Source organism: Paramormyrops kingsleyae, chromosome 15 (genome assembly GCF_048594095.1).
Source record: "Paramormyrops kingsleyae isolate MSU_618 chromosome 15, PKINGS_0.4, whole genome shotgun sequence".
In the NCBI taxonomy this organism is placed as follows: domain Eukaryota; kingdom Metazoa; phylum Chordata; class Actinopteri; order Osteoglossiformes; family Mormyridae; genus Paramormyrops; species Paramormyrops kingsleyae.
Genome location: NC_132811.1, coordinates 24,895,734 through 24,918,159, shown reverse-complemented (window position 1 = coordinate 24,918,159; position 22,426 = coordinate 24,895,734). Strand labels below are relative to the sequence as shown.

At 37.0% G+C, this 22,426-nt stretch overlaps 1 protein-coding gene across 1 annotated transcript; it reads left to right on the top strand.

The window, feature by feature from the left end:
• Positions 1-11,717: 11,717 nt before the first annotated feature.
• Positions 11,718-14,959, top strand: dmrta2 (DMRT-like family A2). The gene is made up of 2 exons (XM_023821405.2): positions 11,718-12,823; positions 13,084-14,959. The coding sequence occupies exons 1-2, from the start codon at positions 12,376-12,378 to the stop codon at positions 13,929-13,931; spliced, it is 1,296 nt and encodes a 431-aa protein (XP_023677173.1). The 5' UTR covers positions 11,718-12,375; the 3' UTR covers positions 13,932-14,959.
• Positions 14,960-22,426: the final 7,467 nt, after the last annotated feature.

Here is a 22,426-nt window from a genome sequence, read left to right as displayed (position 1 = left end):
AGGTCTCTGAGATAATCAGAGATCTGATTTTCAATAGATTTCTGTGTATTTCTTCAAAGTATCAAACTCATTTCTGTAATTAAAAGTAAAACGTAGGTTATGTCAGCCTCGACACCAGATCTTTCTTTCCTCGTGGTGCTTAGGATGTGCTTCGGTCAATGGATCAGTCGTTCATGAGTGAAGAACCCATAGAAATCAGGTGTTTTGTGCCTGAAAGCCAGACCCTAAGGTAATTCTGCTGGAAGCACTGCAGTATTCCTACATGATCCAATGGTCTGTTTAATAGCGGACACCTAAGGGGACGCCTCACGGCTCGCCAGCAGTCATAGCCTGTTTGTGTGCCCTCAGCTTTCTTGCTGAGCCACACGCTCATATTTCTCAGACCTCTCCTGTCATTATCTGTCACAAAAGCTAATTTTCCATGTTCAACAATGAGCTTTAAAAGCTTATCTCTCCATCTGCAGTGGTGTTCTAAGATAAAGACGCAAGGCTGGAGGAGGCATGATGAGCTGCTGGGCGACACTCACCAAGGACCTACAAAAAAAACTGCCCCCTACAGGTGTGTGGTGACTGCTGCAATGCCTGAGAAATGCGTCAAATCCACCATGAAGATTGCAATACTGTAATTGTGGTCACCCATATCGTAAGCATGAAGGCGAATTTGGCGCTGTGGTGCAGTTTGCCTGCAGCCTGCGTCATTCGCACATGGTGATTTCACATTCAATGGTTTCATTCATCTGATACTCTCGATAATGATAACAAGGGCCCCAGAATCACTGGTCATCCTATATTCTTGTCATGTCATCCTGATCCATGATCCTTTTTATTGTGTCTGTTCTTCCTACCAAATCGCAATATTTTTTTAAAAGGTAAATGGTATTTTACGTTTATCGTTGTTTTCTGAGTTCGCAATTGCTTTCAAGGCAGCGTTTGTATTGTGTTTCAGAGGCAGGCTATTTGCATAACCAATCAAAGAAATCGTCTCAAGTCCCACCCCAAAGAACCGAAGTACCAAAGAAGTACTACAGCTGGCTTGGCATCTTTGGTACTGGAACTTTTAGTACTGGTACTCGACTGGAAATGAATGGAAAAGCAAGTACCAAAGTTTCAAAAGTACAGTACTTGGTGCAGTGGATATGTACCAGGCCTGGCTTTGGTGTATCCTGACACACCTCTTAGCATGCAGCAACAAAGTAATAGTTATGCCACTTTATGCTGCTACAAGGCAAAGTAGTTGTGTTCTCTCAATGTAGATGAAACGCCTGTCATCCCAATACCTGACAACAACCAATAATAATAATAATAATAATAATATCTAGCAAAAATGTTTGGGGTTTTGCCCGGCTGTAATATAGGTTCATCTATATACATTTTTATACGTTTCCTCATTGTTTATTTTAATAACTAGCTGTAATCTCTGAGGTTCTCTTACATCCCAGCCAACTGAACTGTTTGCTGAATAACTCAATAAAATTGACACAGAGACCTAGTTCCTTAGATCTGCAGAACACAAATGGTTGGCTTTTGCTTCTAGAGGCACCTGAAATGGACAAAGAGATGTGTGTGAAGGTAAGCCACGAGTGTGTGGGTGCCAAGCCTGTCCGTGGGAAGAATGACGTCATCCGCCAGAGTGATGTGCATGTGTAACTCCTGTAACAGGATGCATTTCACTCATCAGGTGAACATATAAGCAAAGACTGATATCTCATGTTTTACTGAAGTCACCAATGATAATAGTGCTGCGTTCTTTGGACATTGCAAAACAATTCTAACAAATTTCTCTCATATCATTTGCCACATCCTGGTCATTAAGTGTAATTTGCTTTTACAAGCTAAAAACAAAGTTGTTTTTCTGTGGCATGTAATTATATCTGTCAAAATAAATTCCAGGAGTTTTGCAGGCTGATAGATGTTAATTACATGTAAAGCATAATTGTCTCCCCTAAGTTAAACTTCGGCAGCAAACACTGACAAAACCAAAAACAGTGATCCTGACCGTAAAGTAATCTGGCATATTCAGTGCTGAATGCAGTGATGTTAATACATTTTAAAAGTGCCCACTTCATTTTGAAAATACATGCTTTGTGTGTCGCATGCAAGTCAGTTCTAAGAAACATTCTCCACTGTGTTGAAACCCAAGAGTTTTACGAATTCAGAATTTATTTTTAAATGAAAACCTTTACATTTCTCTGTTTAAAGTTCTCTGTGCTGCTGTAAATCCAATTAAATTTCATATACTGAAAGTTTTTAGCCAACAGAACATTAATGCAGGAATATAAAGTATTTCCAACAGTTATGTATGGAGGGTCACACATGAAATTGGTTATTGGAATGAATGAGGCTTTGAAATTTGTGTGGGGAAAAAACATTGATTTCTTATTTTTTATTTTTGTTCTTTTCTTTTTTTTCATGTTTGTTTTTTTTTATTTTTTATACATTTAGTACTTTAATTTCTCCCATATTAAATGTACCCTCATTATGACAGACATTTTTCCCATAATTCTTCCTTCAGCAATTAAAAAATCACATATCCTCAATCTGATGGTGCAGCAACCGTCTGAAAAATAACTTGAATGCTGCGCATTTCTGTTAGGTATAGGACCTGTGCAAATTGCGAGTACCCACTTTTTCTGTGTTCTGTGTATTTTTCAATTAGGGATTAAATAAAAGAATTTATTTTCGTATTTCCAAGCCCAACGTAAAGCATCTTCCTCGTCTTTTTCTACCTTTTTCATATTGAAAAGTAACACGTTTGTTATTAAATTCTCTTGTAAAGTATAAGGAGCACGTAGTTGCCTGGTAGAGCCTATCGACACCAGAACGTCATCTGCGACGATAATCTGAGGTTGTCGTCAGTCTCGAATCGTGTCAAACTAAAACCGAGACTATTAAGTCGACATTTTTGGGAATTGGGTTGTATGACAATAGACTTATTTTGCGGTTTCCTATGACATAGATTCGTAGTGGCGAGATCAGGTGGCGACTTGATTCCTTAATGACAATGAGGAAACGTTCAGTAATGTTTAACCATTCCGCTCGGGTCAAGAATGTTGGTCTCCGACTGGTGAACAGAATTCCTGCCGCAAGTGATCTCCCCTTTGAAGGAGCTTCTGATCCCACCACATCAAGCTTTTTAAATCCACTCACCCATCGATTTGAGGAATACCAGACTAAACTAACCTGGGAGGTCATTTTAAGTTTACTTTCTCAGAGGAACTGGCACTGAAAGACTCAACCAAAGAAACAGAATCTATGCGGCTTAAATACCTAGAAAAAAGGAGGTCTGATTCTCTCCTAGATTGGGGATTGTGGGTGCCAGATTTTTTTCCCTCCCCTTAGACTAAAACTAATTAAAATTGTATGGGTGCTGTGAGGATAGCTGAATTTATTTGTGGTATGATTTGTTTTGTTGTTGTTTGAAATGCTAAGCCGGTTTGGGTTATACGAGTTTCCAGGGCTGCAGTAAAGCATAGATTCTTACCACGAATGGACACGACCACGTGCACGTGTTCCATTTTGCACTAATAACTTTAATGTTTGGCGGTGTGGCCTAATAAGACGAGTATTCACAGAACGCCGCCTTTACATTGCCCGCAATATTTAAATAGGCCTACTTTAACCCAAAGATTTTTTAAAGTAAAATAAGTGACATTTTCGTGTAATATTTTTGTTTTTCAGAACATATATTTTAGTTAGTAATTATTGTAATATAGGCTAGTCTTTTTGTTTTGTGACTTTGTTTCCATTTCCATCTTACTGTGACTGTATTTTAAATAAGGATTTAAGAATTTTGTGTTAATGTCTTCCAGGATCTGCACATCGAATGTCATTTTTTTTTTTTTAAACAAAAGGTCCCAAGTCCCCCCCTTATGCAAGGATTTGGATGTCATACTGTAAGGCATGTTATTAATGTCAAAGTCTCAAAAGGTTATCTAGCCTTCCAACATCCTTATACGACAGATGTAGGATTCACATGCAGAGTTATGGGGGATCGCGCGGTGTGGGAGCGGGACTGAGCCGTCGTTGCAATTTGGACTGCTTTTTCTTCGGTTGTTTTAACTTTAGAGAAAAATATTCTCTTTGCTTGAAAGCATTTCAACGTTTTAATTTGAAATTTCTGTTTGTTTAGTATGAGTAGACCTATAATACCTATTTACAAGCACACAGGTCTTTATACACGTATATAATTATAATTTTGATAGGAGCAAATGTCGAAGTCGATTATTCTACATGAAATTATTTACAGTGGTGTCGCTGAGTGTAGTGTAATTTATATTTAGGCCTAGGTGAATTAAGCGGCTGTACTAAACGGACAAATTACTAATTTACTGCACTCGACATCCGCAAAATGTAATATGATGCGTAACCTGTTTGCTCACCTTTCTCCGTCTTCACTGACAAAAACATAAATTAATCACTGGCAAATGAAACTGGCCAAAGTATTAATAATACATGTTCTGATAATATATGTTCTTAGTCTGTTGATCTTCTCATAGGACGTCATCTACTCCGGCACAACCGTTATTCCTTTTAGAAAGATTTTTATAACCGAGTTTTTGAGTTTAATGTTATAACTCCATAATCACTTTTAGGCCTATGTAAACTGCAATAAAATTAATTTATAATTCACAGATGATGTCGGTTCATTGTTTAAGTTTCAAAATGTCTTTCTGATTGGAAATGTAACCATTACTCAAAAAATGAACTAGGGTGTTTAAATAATTGATAAAATATCCACCTGTTGTTTAGCAAATGCGAAACGTCCCACAAAGTAATGAATATTTGCGAAAGTAATAATGGGGGCGGGTAACCAAGTAAATTCAATTTGAAGTCTGGATGTTTAACCGGCGGCTACTAATATTACGAAGTAGCCGAATAATGCAAAATATTTATGAAACATTTTATCATTAAAAATAGTCCATGTATTAGTTATACTTGCAGTTTAAGAGTAATTACACATCTTTTAGGCCTATCTTTATCATTGGGCAGTAATTATACATTTTTATATGGATTGTAACTTATATTATAACCCCAAATAAAGGCAGAATTAACGTTTATTTAAAATAATATATACTAAGGCTGCCGGTATTATCTTATTCACACTATACCGAGGTAAAAATAATGAAAATTTGATGGAGTAGAAACCGAAGTTTCAACCATATTTCAGGTTTTCGGTTCACGATGTTGAAGTAGATGCGTAACTTCAAGTATACGGTGATATTTTTCACGTTTTCAGAATGCGCTGTTTAACACCGCCAACATCGATCCGGCCTAGTGCTTCTCTCCCATTCTTTTCATAGGTACGCGCCGAGTCTGGCAAGTCTATTGACCATCATTTTATTGATCGCTCTGACTTGTGTCATGTATGTTAAAATACTCGTCAAATGCAAAGAAAAAGAAAAAACATTTTTAGGCAGACCTCTAAAAAAATAAAGGTAAAATTAAATATTTTTAAAAATTGGATTTCATGCATTTTGATTAAAAATATGTTAAAAGAATGTTCATTTAAATACTTTAATAGTCAATAATGTTGCTTAATCTGTTACTTAAGACCGTGTATGAAGCAAACATGTGAAGTGTATTAAATGGTTAATCATTCAAATCGAACTCTTACAATATTCTCATTTCCAATAGGTTTCTTTCCAATTTTTATTATTTGTAAATGTCTAAATTATGAACTATGTAGATTGTTTTGATCTTTTGCATTGCTTAACGTGTAATTCTAACATGATTAAAAACAGATGATATATTAGAAACTTTTTCAAAATGTGTGAACCGTAATTCAAAATTTATATATTAGCGATATTTCCTGCCCAAAGTCATAAAACCGAGACGTCAAAACTGAGATATTTTGCACTTACAATATTCACATATTTATTGTGTTTATATTTTATTTTCTTTGTTGTGAATAAGACATTGTACCCCAGCTATTGCGTCAGCGATATTATTATGGACTAGGGAACATTGTTTAAATAAACGGAAATGGTAAATATCTTGAATAAATAATAGGATTGTGACCACATTGAATATTCATGTATTTACCATTACCCCATCCAATCTCTACTTTCTTAAAAACTGCCAAGATTAAAAAAAAAAACTTAAACCTATGGTATTCGGATTATCATGGCCTGGAATAAAGCATTAAATGGGGCTAAGAATGTTTGAATGGGCGCAGTGGCGTGCGAACTGAAGTAGAGTAATTATTGCTTCATAATTGTGTTCTTTTTCAACACCGTCTTGCAGGAGAGCCACACTTGGAATCGAAGCGGTTTTGACATTTAGGAGACCGGTCTTTGTATAGAGCACTTCAAGTTTAAAAAACAAGGCTGATTGAAGCGGAGGAGCTCAAAGCGGAACCCATTGTAAGCCAACACATTGAGTTTTGATTTGGGACAATGGTGTTTCTCAAATTTCTAGCAAAAACCTACACTCCATCTGTGATCTCAATGTGAGCTCTTTTTTGGGATACTTTCTTTTCTGCGCAATTCGCTTCGTAAAGGAGGCAGATGCGGGGGATGGATCCTGCATTTTAATTGCCCGATGTATACCTGGGCGCACCGGGGGGTTGGTGCAGTATTAGTACGGTAGCTATTTCACAATGTAGGTTCTGATTAAACACATTCCCTTCACCAATGTAGTACACTTAATATTGAGAAAATATATTTAGATGCTGTATTCACATGACGTTTTAATCTTACTGTGCAGTTTGTCAAATTACTCGTTCACGATGTTGACTCTGGCAAATTTGAAGTAATTTTCTTTTCTGTTTTTTCCTTTGATCAGATAGCATGTGTTTGTGGAGTATTATTTATATCAGTATCCCTTCACGAGTGTGATCGCGAAGCGTCTTTCTTCTCATAGAACTCTCCGTTTCACTCAATAGCATTTAACTTTCAATGAGGTGATCAACTGCCAGGAAACATAATCCGTGCCTCGGGCTCCCCTGAAACTAACTGGGGCAAGAAAAGCGGGGATAGAAAGGTATTTAAAGCACCAAAAAAAAAAAAAATCTATACAATACTTCTGAATTATGGGAGTTAAGCCACGTGTTTCTTGTCCCTCCTTGGTAATATCCCAATTAGAAATAAGGACATTATTTTTACGGCTGCAAACGAAGGGCTCTCTAGCTAAATTGTTTGTAGAAGAGCTGCAAATATCCCCCGCCCTTCGGTCTACTCGGCAGTGAACCACGCATTTAAGTTCGTCCTAATATCTGTCTTTTCTGCGGGAAACGTCTCGGCACCTCTTTTTCAGTCTCCGCCGCACCTGTCTTTTTAAACAAGGGACCTTGTCGTTTATTGCAGGACTCTTTTTACTCTTTTATATAATCATAAAGAAACTTTTGTTAGGATACCATAAATGCTTGTATAACATAGTCTGCTATATTCTGGCGAATTCGTAATTATTTAATAACTGAAACTGCATTTAGATCATTCTTTGATATGCAGAAATGTGCAAAAGATTTGTATAACATGTCCATATAAATCGCGATCGGCGCTATGTTTTTGTACGAAGTTAATGAGTAGCCTATGCGTGTGAAATCTTTATCAACTCTTCGATGTATAAACGTGCAACAAGTTACCCAAAGGACACGACTCATTCAATTTTATTTTGTTTTAGTAAAACTATTTTTATTTTCTGTTATTGCGAACATGACTAAACGTGGAAAGGGTATCGAATTAATTCGTTGTTGATTGCTGTTCACATAAAAAGGCACGTAGCCTACTGTATAAAAGTTAAGATGTAGAAGAACCATTTTGTATGCGCATGTGTATGTGCAGAAGTGCGGTAGACAAAAGCAACTTTAGAGTTACAAATAATAGCTTATTTTGTGTAGTTATTTTAAGGCTTTGTTCTCTGCCTTGAGGGGGATGCGTCCTCTCGCTAAAAAAGTCCTTCTTCACGAGAGCTTTTCATGTGAACTAGAGGTTAACAACCTAATGAGCACTTGGTGAAGAGGTGAAGCGTGTAAATAGGCGCTGGTTTTCCCAAACCATGCGCTCCTTGTGAGCCCTTCTATCTGCTACTCTAACCTCTGCGGCGCTTTAATAAGACTGCGCGATTTCAGCGGGAGTCCCCGGGAGGCTATCCGGGTCCAGCCGTGCTCAGGCTGGGTAACAGCAGCCAGAATAGCCGCTGAAATACCTCACCAGGGTGCTGAAGTGCAGAAACATGCTGTTACATATGTTGGGTCAAGCGTCTCTTTTGTGAGAATGTAAAAAGGTGTAAAAACTCAGTCATCTGTAGCATATTTTATCGGACTGAAAGCTTTGCATGTTTTCTCTTTCTTTCTCTCTCTCTCTCTCGCTCTCCCTTTCTTTTTTGCGTATGTCTAACGAACTGTTGAAAGAATGTTGAATTTTGAAAGTGCCCCAGTCGCATTTAATTGTTGACTGGAATTTAATTGGAAATACTAGAGGACCTAATTAAAAGGTACTAATTATCTGGGACTGTTAAAAAGTATTGTAACTTAAACGGGATATGTGATTTTAATATACAAAAAATAATGTTGGCCTGTTTTTCCTAAGGGCTAACTATATTGAAGAGGATGCTGTAGTACTGCTGTGCTATATATGCTGGAAAAAATTTGTACCTTTTGTATAGTTGTGTACATGTAGTTTTTAAATATACCCTTCAACTGTTGTGGCAAGGTTTTATTTACAATTATTTGGAAATGATTAAACGTAGATATCCCTGCAACTTGAAACCACGCCAATTAAACTGTCAATTACCTTGAGGCCACTTGCGGAAATATATAGGACTGCGAGAAATAATACAGCATCACCATTCGACATTTTCAAATCTGCCATCTAATTCTAAGGTACCTGTCACAGGCCCTGTCAAAGACATCCCATCAATGGAGAAGTTTTTGTTCTATAGGTTTATGTGTGGTATCATTATGAACACAGAATTACTTTTTTCGATGGCAATTTTCATTCGTGTGAGATCGCTGCCGAGATAATTACTTTGAATGTCAAAAAGATTTAGTTTAATATCATCTCTATTAGACTGTTGGTTAGGTAATTAAAGGTGCAGATGAAAGCAGCGGGGGAAACAGATGGCATTTGCTTACTGTGATTCAGTATGTAAACAATTGGAAGTCAGCAGTAGAGACCGCGTCGAAAAGCGAAAACGAAGGCACTGAGAGACATACAAAGGCGTCCACAAAACCGTATGTAGGCTACAATAAAAGCCACTTAAATGTGAGAAGGTGCGTAGGGTCACGAGAATGGGAAATAGGGTGGACTAGCTGTTAAGAGAAATAATTGATAAAAGAGGATACAGTCATTGCGTCAGCAAGAGGGAAACGCATTTGGTCGATAACGCCTAAAGGCTCAGCCAAATATTATTCCATTTCTCCTGTTGCTGTCATGATGTGCTTATTTTGGCTCACAGTAACACAATGACGGCGCTTTAGAACTAGTCCTCTCCTCTCGTGTATCAAGAAGAGCTTCGTTACGTAAGGAGAAAATACAAAACGGTATTACAGTAGGCTTATAATTCCTTGTGGAAATTTTGTATAAATGGAAAATTAACGCAAAAGCAAATATCCTTTTTCTTTTTTAAAAGCACAATTTAGCTTAAATCGACTTCTGTGTATATCTGAATTAAATGGAAACGAATAAGTAATTATGACGATGCGTGTTATTATTATAAGTAAAACAATATGAATTTCAAAGTTCAGGGTCGAAGACAACTGTTGAATAGGGTTTAAAATATTATTTTTTCGATCTTTGTTTTGTATATTTACACCAAACATGTTTTACCTACCGTTTCAAATTCCTACCAGAATATTTAAAATAACTAATAATAGTAATCAGCTTACGGCCTTAAGAAGTCTGTAATACGTTACTGAACATAATTAAATCCGAGACTAAATGTTTAATTTCTGTAAACCTTAAAGACGTAGTTTATAAAACAGGCGCCGTAAGATCCAGGCTGGATTATTAGACTTGAGAACTATTAACATTCCGAATTTCCAAACTAATAGCTGGTTTTATCCCGTGCTTACGAATAATGTAACCGTTGGATATTCCCAAGCCAAAACATCAAATGACGCTGAAACTTGAAACACTCGTTCATAAAATCACATACATAAATGTAACAAAATCGAACTGCTCTAGCGAAATTTATATTAGGGTATAAGATATTTTCATTTTAACTATATGCATCAATATATTTTCTATAGTTCCTGTCCACTTGAGGATTGCGGCCCACTTCTTTGCATGTAGGATTGAATACACGAATAAATGTTTTGAATTTAACGTAAAACTTACGTGATGCACAGTGTTTTGAATAATGAAGACAAGAAATAGCGGTCATTTTCAGAAACGTAAGTGTCGCTGAGCCAGCCGCTGAAGATTAAGTATAACGCTCGTACCTTTGAAAGCAGAAGGAAATACGCAAATATAATTATTTAAATCCATGCGTACCGGTTTTAGCATCATGCACATTTTTAGCAAAATCCTCTAGGTATAAAACAAAATTATTGGATTCCCAAGACATACAACGAGATACTGCTTATTGCAGGCCTATCAAAAATAACAGTTTATTTAATGTCTATTGTGATGCACTCAACGTTGAGTACATGTACTCAACGATATACTGGCGTAACAAAAAGAAACACACGGAGTAATTGTTAATCATCTTTAATTTACGTGTTCCTATGGAAGCAATAGTACACGTGTGAGTTTATATAAATGTATGTAAGTCTCAGCTTTTATCTACAATATCGATATGATTGTGGAAAAGATGACATTTCATTTTGAGAGCATCGATTTTGCATTTGTGAACCGTAGAAAATGCTTTTGATTTTGTAAACAGAATATTTAAATTGAAATATTAAAGTAACATTAATTCACATGATTCAAATAAATAGGCAATATAGTTAATTCCGGACAATCGGAATGCTGATATGTCAGACAGTTTTGTTTCCCCCGATTCTTAGTTGTTCCTGCAAATAAAATAAATTGAGTAAAACTGGCTATAAAGAATGTCTGAAAACAGTTTTTATTCTTTAGCATCACACATGGTATATATGATTAATCCAACTAATTTCGGATAAGAAATGATACGTTTTCATATTTTTACCAGCATCAGTTTAGCATATACGTTATGGTAACTTACCTTATTACTTTACAGACGACTTGACGGTGATGACGTCATCGAAAAATTAACCGGGCTCCCATAATTTGTGCAATAAACTCAACTGGTCATATACAATTACGTAATGTATTTTGATTGTGTAGTTTCTGCAACTTTTTACACTTGCTTGTGGGAATTTGCAACTCGAAAGATAAGTTCAGGAAGAATGAAAAATAAAAATAAAAAAAGCATTAAACAAACACTGGATACTTCTAGGTCGTTTCGTCCATCTGAAAATAATACGAAATGGGAATTAAAATATTTTTTTATGTCATTGTTTATATTTACTATCGAAATTTTGATTTGTCCTTTAAATTCTAAATTCGCTATTATAAGTAATGTATTTTAGCTCTGCAGGACCTCCTTCAGATTTTGAACACTTGCTATTGAAGAAAGAATTCAGGTGGACACAGTTGAAAAAAATGACAAGCCAATCAGATCGCACCTTCCCCCTTTGACCAATGACAGGCGCCACACTGTTGTCAAATTTGTCTAATGAAAACGTAGGAGCAACAATAGAGAGAGAAGATCTGTATCTAGTGGCAATCTCTCCAGTTAGTTAGTGTCTCACGCTTGTGTCGCTAGCAACGTGAACGCCTTCCGCTGAAATAACCTAGGACCCGATTAACTTCTAGTAGATCAAAAGGAAACCTATGGATTTAAAACCAGATATGAAATATATTTCTTCATTGTAACTTTGAGCTTAGACATTCTGAGAACATTTTGTGTGTGATTGTAATTTTTTTTTCCTTGTCAGTTTTTAGTTAGCCTTTTTCTACTTATCTTTCGTATTTTGGACGTAAATGTGAGGATAGACTTTACAGGACAAACTATCCAAATCATCAGACAAGAAGTTTTGGGAAACAAAAGTTTAAAGACTTCGTAACAGACAGTACATGGATGTATTTTTAGTTTAGTACTTGAAAGTTTTACAGGCGGTTTATAATATCGGGAAAGCTTTATTGAAAGTTTAAACTAAACGCCGTTATTTCTGATCATTTGTGTCCTACCAAATGTTTCTGTTTAATACACTTAGCTAACTGGCTGCTTGCCTTGTGTGTAAATCTAAATGCACACTTTAAAATAATAGTTGTAGATGCAATAGCCTATTTAAATTAAATAATAAATGCGTTGATTACATTTTCATCCAAATTTCAATAGTATCGAATTCGGAAATACGTGAAGAAAAAGTTCCAATTGAAGTAATTGTAGTTTTTAATCAACGAGAACATGGATATGCGATCCGAAATCCCTACGGCCACCGCTGGATCCCAAGTTCATCCCGGAGCAGCTGCTGCCTCTATCCCTGTCTCCATGGCTAGCAGCCTGCTGCGGGGCCCCCCGCTACTGCTGCGGGCGACTGAGAAATATCCGCGCACTCCAAAGTGCGCCCGGTGCAGGAACCACGGCGTCGTGTCGGCATTGAAGGGACACAAGCGTTACTGCCGCTGGAAGGACTGCATGTGCGCCAAGTGCACACTGATCGCCGAGAGGCAACGCGTGATGGCCGCCCAAGTGGCGTTGCGCAGGCAGCAAGCTCAAGAAGAAAACGAAGCCCGCGAACTGCAGCTGCTTTACGGTACAGCGGAGGGGCTAGCGCTGGCCGCTGCCAACGGCATCATTCCACCTCGCCAGAACTATGAAGTCTTTGCTTCTGTGAGCAACGAGACAAACTCTGGTGAGCATGAATATTTTGGCTTGTCTTTAAGCTGACCAATTTATTGATTGTGTAAAGAGCCTTATTGCATACCAGATAATACACTATGGATTTCAATGGCATACTTTTCAATGAATAAATCAGATATTCTGATTCTAATACAGCCGGGAACATTTTATAAAAATTACCGATAACTAGAAAACGAACCCTACAGATTTACGAAATGACATATATACTGATGAGAATTAGATTATTTAATTAGATCTTTCTTTTCTCCACAGATGGAAAATTTGAACTGTTTCCAAAAGCCCAAATGCCAAGATCTGTCACACCACAACAACAGACTCTTGGGAAGTCCGTGTCCACTGACAGTGAGTCTGTTCCCGGGATTTCCTCCCCTGAAATTAGACATGGGTCTGGTTCTGAAAATGGAGATGGAGAGTCCTTCATCAGCTCCCCTGTTTCCAAGGCCCTGAAAGATGGAGAAGAGACCCCTGGTTCAGTCAGTCCGCTGGGCTCCGATTCTGGGTCTGAAACTGAGAAAGATGAGCAGGAGCCCTCACCGTCCTCAGCCAGCGCCAGGCAAATGAACGCCATCGACATTTTGACGAGGGTCTTCCCTAGTCACAAGCGGAGTGTCCTTGAATTGGTTCTACAAGGCTGTGGGAAGGACGTGGTGCAAGCCATAGAGCAAATCCTCAACAACAGCGGACAGCCTAAGGTCCCCGAAGAGTCCTGGGCTGCTGAGCGGATGCTGCAAAGTATGCAACCGCCGTCAGCTTCGGCCCCCCGGCCCATGTTACCCGGAGCCATGACTCTAAGCAACAGATCTGCGTTCTCCCCCCTGCAGCCGAACGCAGGGCACTTTGGCACAGATCCCGGTGCCTACCCCTTAAGCACCCACCTGGGACTCAACCCCCTGAGGCTAGCTTACTCGGCCCACAGCAGAGGACTCGCCTTCATGACTCCCTACTCCACTGCAGGTTTGATGCCGACTCTCGGTTTCCGGCCTCCCATGGACTACGCCTTTAGTGACTTGATAAGGGACAGATCGATTTTGCACAAAGACCAGGGGTACGCCAACGGACTGTATGGGCCTTTGGTGAACAATACCCCCGATAAGCAGTGAGTGACTCTTGGAAAGTCGTGCTTGTGACTTGGTGGGGGTACAGCTCAATTATGAGTGCAGAAGGACATGATGAGATATCCATAGCCAAAAGTGTTCTGCTCTTAGTGGGGAAATAGAAGAGGTGGTTGGAGACGTGTGATCCTAATGGCTCTGGCCTGTACAGACTTTTCTGTTAAATACGTTAACCTGTCATGTAGAGCCTATTCCGAACGTCTGCCCAAAATCTATATAAAAAGTGCCACAAATTAAAATTACTGCTTATCCGTTAATTACCAAACAAAGCCCATAACACAAAGACCTCCTTAATTAGCGTGACACTGCAATGTTGGTATGCTTGGATTCTGCGTGGAGATTTAGTTCATATTTTTGTCAGTAACTTGCAATTAGTGCATAGGTAAACTGTTTAAATCAATTGTGGTTTTTATCATTGTTTGGTTTGGTGCTAGATTAAACCAATCCTCACTAAACCATAAATGATTACTGCTGAAGCCTCATAAGCAACTGGGTGGGATGAAGATATTTTGACAGAGAAAAAAGAAAGAAATGATATCATTATCTGTCTTGTACATTGTGGATTGCAGTTTGGTTGTTTCTATATAATATCCCATTTTACAGGGTCCACATAAACTCAAAAGGTCACGCTATAATCATTTATTGAGAATACAGTTCCATTTTATTAATATGTTCTTTTTTCACTCTTTGCCTGTCATTTCTATTATGAAAGCTTTTGCAGCTATAGTTACTAATATTGTCACCAATGTGGGGCTTAAATAAGTGTCAGTCCTTTAAATGTACCCATGTTTTTAAAAAGCACATTCTAAGTTATTGCTATAATGTGTTGCTATTTTTCTTGTGTCAATAACATAACACACAGTTTAAACTAATTCATTTTAGGCATTTTCTTTCTCGTGCCTCCTTGTAGTTCTTCTACAAAATATTGTATATTACATTTCTAGATGATTATATTTGTAAATGTACTTTACCCAACATAATCGGCAAAAAATAGTTCTATTCGATGAAATCGCCATTCTTATACGTGCTTTAAGTCTTGCTTTCCTTTTGTTGTCAGCTGTACAGTCATATAATGTGTTGCATTTGCTAGAAATAAATGTTATTTTCTACAAATGAAGGCCCACATATAGTGACTTATTCAGTATATATGTATGCATGTATATATAGGTGTGTGTGTGTGTGTGTGTGTGTGTGTATATATATATATATATATATATATATATATATATATATATATATATATATCACATGTACTCACATAATTCTGCACATAAATAATATATAGGCAGATAATAATAATAACCAAACGTAATTACTATTCATGTTATTATTATTTGTTTTTTATTTATATGAATATATTATTAATTATTTTGTATTTTAATTACAAATATAAATTATGACCAAATGTAACCTTAAGTAATTTTCCATTTTACAATGATATCTATTCCATTTCAGATTAATCCTTTCATTCATTCTTATTTTTCCACAAAAATTACTTACTGTATTTCCTAATAATAATTTTATTAAATGGTGACATTATTTTGTATTGCACATTCACTACAGCAGCATTTATTATTATTATTATTATTATTATTATTATTCAATTATTATTACAACAAGAATAATAAATATTAATATTAATTGCCATAATCATCATTATAATTTACTATAGTACTAGGTCTTATATTATGCTGTTTATCACACACAATCACACACACACACACACACACACACACATCTATGTTTCAGTGCAAAATAATAATAGTTAAAATAATTTTCATAATATATTTACACATATGCCATATTACATTGGTAGTGTTACATTATGTTGATTAATTAGATACATCAAGCTTGTTTTTCATTTCATAATTTGTAAGTTGTAACTGTAAATGTGAACTTTTTGTACCATGTTAAACAATTATAAACCCATGTAAATTGCTTCGGCGCTTACTGGCAACACAGTAATGATAACATTTAGATAAGGGTACGCGAGAAATGAAAGCGACACACACTGACCCGGGAAAATGTGGGCGATGGCACAACTCCAAGCCATGAAAACACCACAATAAGGAAGTTCACTGTATTTTTAAATTAAAATTGCGTGGCTCCTGAAATTTGATGCCATGGAAACCTAATCCATCCACTTTCTTACTTGGCAGAGTTAAAGTGTTTACTTTCCCCCGCCAAATATAACAGTGTAAACAGCAGTGTCGGATTGACAGAGCGCCTTCGGCCTTGTTCATTTAATGGCCAGCGGGAAAAGAAAACTAACACTTATATATCTTCGAGAGCCCCCCCTAATATGCTTTTGATAAAGTATATTTGTTGTAATAATATCAGATTTCATTTTGTGATTTTATTTACCTCCGTAAGGCATTCATCCACATGTAATAAAGTTTTATATGAATTCTGTTGTCATGCAGTTCCCTCCCAAAGCTTTTTACCCGCTTTTGATTTTCTCTGGGCTAAGTGGAACATAAGAAGCAGCCTTCAAAGTCTGCTTTATCTATTCAAACCAACTTAATTCTGTTAGATTTTACTACCAGAATAGTAAAAGGCTCAATTTTTAATATTTTTTTATTGTATTTTATCATAATCTAAGGTGTTAATTGTACCCATCGTTGAGAGGTAATCTGCTGTTTTTGTCACCAGTATTGTGAAATGCTGTTTTCCGATAGCCACATTATGTTCCCGCTGTTACCATATATGGTTATCTGATTATTTCACAACTATTGGACTAGTAGGCACACACACACACACACACACACACACATATACACGTTCGTATTCTTATGTTTATGGGGACCGTCCATTCATTTCTATGGGAAAACCCTAACCCAAAGACCTTATCCCCTACCCAGCCCTAACCTTAACCATAAGTAAACCAAACACAATATGAGACTTTTGGCATTTTGAGTTTTTTTTATTGCAGTCACAGATTCTTATAAAATTGAGTTTCTCCTGTGGGGTCCGAAAAAATGGTCGCCACAACTTAACAGATTATTATCACAACATAAGATTTACACAACATAAGCCCCCCCCCCACCCCACACACACACACACACACACATACACACACATGTTGGGTGAACATATCTTTGTGGGGACTGCTCATTCATTTTAATGCTAAAAATGCTAACGCTAACTTTGACAACCTTAACCCCTACCCTGCCCTAACCATAACCATAACTAACCAAGCAAAATACAAGAGTTTTTGCATTTTTAGTTTTTCATTGCAGTCACAGATTTTTATTAAGTTAAGTTTTCCCTTATGGGGACCAGGAAACTAGTCCCCATTAGGGAAAAAAAAACAGGTAATCATCATGTTGTGGGGACCTTGTGTCCCCGTAAGGTAAGGTATACTCGTTCACATACATACACACACACATACACTGAGCGAGAGTAACTTAGATCGTCTTAAAAACAAGTGATTGGGTTATGAAATTTGTTCATAATAGGTCTACCAGTCGGTAGAAAAACTGAAATAATGAATAAGCAGGTATTGCTTTAAATCATACCTGTGAAATGGAATGGCACAAAAGCTCAACTGGATTATAACACAGACACAACTCTGACATAACTACTGTCACAAAGCCTAAATGTAAGCAAATGTTGGTATTTAAATAAGTGTGGCACTAGAGAATCAAATGCAGATATATGATCCCACCCCTTTAGTGCTTTATCAGCCAAGTGATAAAGATATTACATTATATGCTTCTATATAACAATACGTTAACTGGGCTCAATTAAACTTTATGAAAGGCGAGTAATTAGGCCTAATTGAAACAGATTATGTATTGTATACTACTAATTAGTGATGTAGTCACGAACACCAAAACCGAGACCAAATCATTACCAAGACTAGAGTGTATTGAGACAGGGACAGAACCAAGACCAAGACAAGAGTAAGACCAAGGTAGGGTGAGATGGAGACAAAACAAACACCAAGGCAGAGATTGACCGAGACAAGACTAAGACCAAAGAAGGGCTAGACCAAGTCAAGATAAGAAACAGATTAATGTATGAGTCTATATAACACTACACACTATAAAATGTGGAGCAGAAGCACCATCTTGGGGCTAGGCAGTATGGCCTAAAATTTGTGTCACAGTATAATTTGAACCATTGTTTCTTAAAATTTCAATATAAATGCTTCTGTATAAATGTAACATTTTTTTTCAAATAAGACATACCTTATTGGTTGCATTTGAACTTTGACGCAGGCTGTTTTACACCCAATCACAGTACTGAGTTAACCCTTTGAATCCTATCCATTTTTGAGCATTTTTCTATCCTTTTGATTTTAGGCTTATTACATTGTATGTACATGAGTTAGCCACATATGCTTTATGGATTTGTTTTCAGGACATTCTGGGCTACGTCATAATAGTCTTGATATCATCCTTCTTATGAGGAAGAACAGCTTGCGCCATTTGAAATTTCTCAATTTTTAGTCTTGTCTAACATAAAAAAATTGCAGGCACTACACATCTAATCTGATAATCGTTCAGATTAGAGTCTAGATGATGTGGGAATGCAGGGGTTTCATTGGGGACCTTTCTATGGCTTAGTATTATGAAGGAAAAGGTACATGGTTAGTGCCAGACGGAAATGAATATCTTTGATTTTGCATCCATTTGGTAACTTGTTGAAGTTATCGGATAGACAGCAATGCATAGTTTTATATTTTTTATTTGTTACTTTACAAGATCTGAAAAAAATAAAAATGGAAAACCATTGTTTAGTTTATGATCTACTGGATAAACACAGACATAACAGCCGGTTTTATAGTCTAATACTTAATGTTTATCGCTATCGGTATTTCGCCTATATACGTTATCATTGGTAAAGTGAAATTTGAGATTTTTTTTGTCGCATTTTAGCCTTAAACAACACACCAACGCTTTAGCACGTTATTGTGTTTACATGTAGGAGGTGTTCCAATTACACAACTGGCACGTTCTATTTCAACTGTTTTGACGGAGCTCGAAATTAAACATAGGCCTACATATATATACAAGCTTTTGTGAATATTGCGAAAATATCAAATAATTGTCGTCCTAATAAACAGAATGTTGCGTTTTGTTGTAATTTCTAGTAGAACCCCAGCCCATTTTTGAGTCTTTTTCTATCCCATTATTTATAGGCTTATTATAATTAAATTCTTAAAGAAATATTTTTCCCAGAAGGGTAGTGCATAGTTTTCCGTCGAGTGTGAATAATATCGAGGTTTTGTGGATTATTAGGGGTGTTTTTTTACGGAGAATGTTTAAAATATATGCCTCATTGCGCACAGGATTACACTGGAATATTTTAGCGAACAACGTTGCAATTTAGACTACAGGATCGAATAAGTTCTATCCATTGCAAATATATGCCATTCACATAAGTGCGTTATACCTACCCAAATGAACGATCCTGAGATTAATTAATCGGGGTGGGCAAAATCAACACATTTTGCGTCTGTCGGGTTCTAATTAACAATCAGATATAGGCCTAATATTAAGCAGGTATAATAAATACTGAGGAAAATTGATGAGTGCTCTTGACTGGTCTTGAAATAAAACCTCGAGTACTTTCTGTCGGAGACAAAATTGAGTCAAAATAACGTCGATTCCGAGACGAGACCAAGACCGCAAAAAAGTGGTCTCGAGACCAGTCTCGACTTCTACTACACTAATACTAAAACGACGAGGGTTAGAAGAAAACCATGTAATACAACGCATATTGTATGACAACATCTCCACCTTGTGTCAACAGTTAAAAACGACAGTTTATTTGTCACGAATCACTTTTTATTTCGTTAACCAAGATTCAGGTGAACGAATTTCCGCACAATAACGAAGACAAAACTAGAATAACAGTGTTTAGCCGTGTTTTGCTTAATTATATACCAAATACAAATTAGGCGCTACAACGCCCACAAAAATGTCGGCGTTCCTGTTTAGTCGAGCATAAGTTTTCGGAAACGCAAACTGATTTCTTATACATAATGTTTCTTATACGTTATTCCTTCTTCGGGAACCGTTTTGCTTTCCACGGTACTAGAAATTAAACTTTTAATAATTTGTCTACATTATAGTGATAAAAAAAAAACAAAAAAACTAATGTAGGCCTATGTAAGGTTTATTTAAATTTATAAATTTTAAAATTTCGGAATGCAACTGGATACCGGATAAGTGGGAGAGATATATGCAGGGATGACAATATTGGTTCACTACAAAAACGTACCCTGCTAGTCAGTCAGGACAGTAGCACAGTAACATTACTATAAATATCAGATATTAATTGATTGATAGATATTTTAATATTCACTCAAGTATTTTATTATTCTTTTGCTTTGAATGTTTGATTAAAGTAAAGTCCTGCGGAAATTCCATTGTTTTTAAATCTTTTGGGAGCATTTGGTCTCTAGAAACAAAAGCATCATTAGTTTGGGGACTTTTCTCAGATCCAATGGAAGGCAAGTGGGACTTAAGAGGTTCTTCGCAGACCAGCCCAGAAGCTCACCTTAGTGAACACTTGCCAGAGTGCTGTCAATGAAATGCAGGTGACTGTGTCTTTATTGGGGTATTACTCTATTTGCACATAAATATACACTCACCTAAAGGATTATTAGGAACACCATACTAATACGGTGTTTGACCCCCTTTCGCCTTCAGAACTGCCTTAATTCTACGTGGCATTGATTCAACAAGGTGCTGAAAGCATTCTTTCATAGGATAGCATCTTGCAGTTGATGGAGATTTGTGGGATGCACATCCAGGGCACGAAGCTCCCGTTCCACCACATCCCAAAGATGCTCTATTGGGTTGAGATCTGGTGACTGTGGGGGCCATTTTAGTACAGTGAACTCATTGTCATGTTCAAGAAACCAATTTGAAATGATTCGAGCTTTGTGACATGGTGCATTATCCTGCTGGAGGTAGCCATCAGAGGATGGGAACATGGTGGTCATAAAGGGATGGACATGGTCAGAAACAATGCTCAGGTAGGCCGTGGCATTTAAACGATGCCCAATTGGCACTAAGGGGCCTAAAGTGTGCCAAGAAAACATCCCCCACACCATTACACCACCACCACCAGCTTGCACAGTGGTAACAAGGCATGATAGATCCATGTTCTCATTCTGTTTATGCCAAATTCTGACTCTACCATTTGAATGTCTCAACAGAAATCGAGACTCATTAGACCAGGCAACATTTTTCCAGTCTTCAACTGTCCAATTTTGGTGAGCTCGTGCAAATTGTAGCCTCTTTTTCCTATTTGTAGTGGAGATGAGTGGTACCCGGTGGAGGTATTTGCTGCATACCTCGGTTGTAACGAGTGGTTATTTCAGTCAAAGTTGCTCTTCTATCAGCTTGAATCAGTCGGCCCATTCTCTTCTGACCTCTAGCATCAACAAGGCATTTTCACCCACAGGACTGCCGCATACTGGATGTTTTTCCCTTTGCGCACCATTCTTTGTAAATCCTAGAAATGGTTGTGCGTGAAAATCCCAGTAACTGAGCAGATTGTGAAATACTCAGACCGGCCCGTCTGGCACCAACAACCATGCCACGCTCAAAATTGCTTAAATCACCTTTCTTTCCCATTCTAACATTCAGTTTGGAGTTCAGGAGATTGTCTTGACCAGGACCATACCCGTAAATGCATTGAAGCAACTGCCATGTGATTGGTTGATTAGATAATTGCATTAATGAGAAATTGAACAGGTGTTCCTAATAATCCTTTAGGTGAGTGTATATTGCACATGTACTGTAGGGTAATGCATCAGAAACTTTATCCCGGGAAGTAGACCTATGTAGTTTTCTAAGAGAAAACATAAAATTAATACAAAATCAGCCGAAAATTTAAAATAATATCAGTTTTTTTCATTTTTTTTTTAAAAAACCTTTATTTTACCAGGCAAAGCATTAAGAACAAATTCTTATTTACAATGTCAGCCTGGTCAGTAACAGGGTCAGCCATATATTAAATTGTTGTAATTGGTAAATTGTTGATAATAGGCCTATGTGTTTAAATCTCCCCAAGTCAAAGATTTTCAGGAGAAACACATGTGCAGATAATCCAAAATAGGTTAGATTCATAGAGTTAAAGTACTACATTAATGAATGGTTATGAAGCAGCAGAGAATGATCACAAAAGTGAACAAAGTCAATCTCGTCAACGCTTCCATGTAACGCCATCTCCAACTTTATAGCAACCAATGGCCATTTTCACATTATTTGTTTTTATATTTGTACTGTATTTTATATGATTCTACACCTTCTGCAATTTAAGATCCATTTCGATTTGATATTTATTTAAGCAAGAATGTCAATCTGCTCTGTAGGAATGTTAATTAATTGTTAATTGGTCTGCCATACCACTGTTTCTTTAGCTACTATGTGCAATTTTCAGCACTAAGTCATAGGACAGCACCCCAAAATATGAATTCAACACTTAGGTGACAGTAGGGTGGTGGCAAATGTACCTAACAT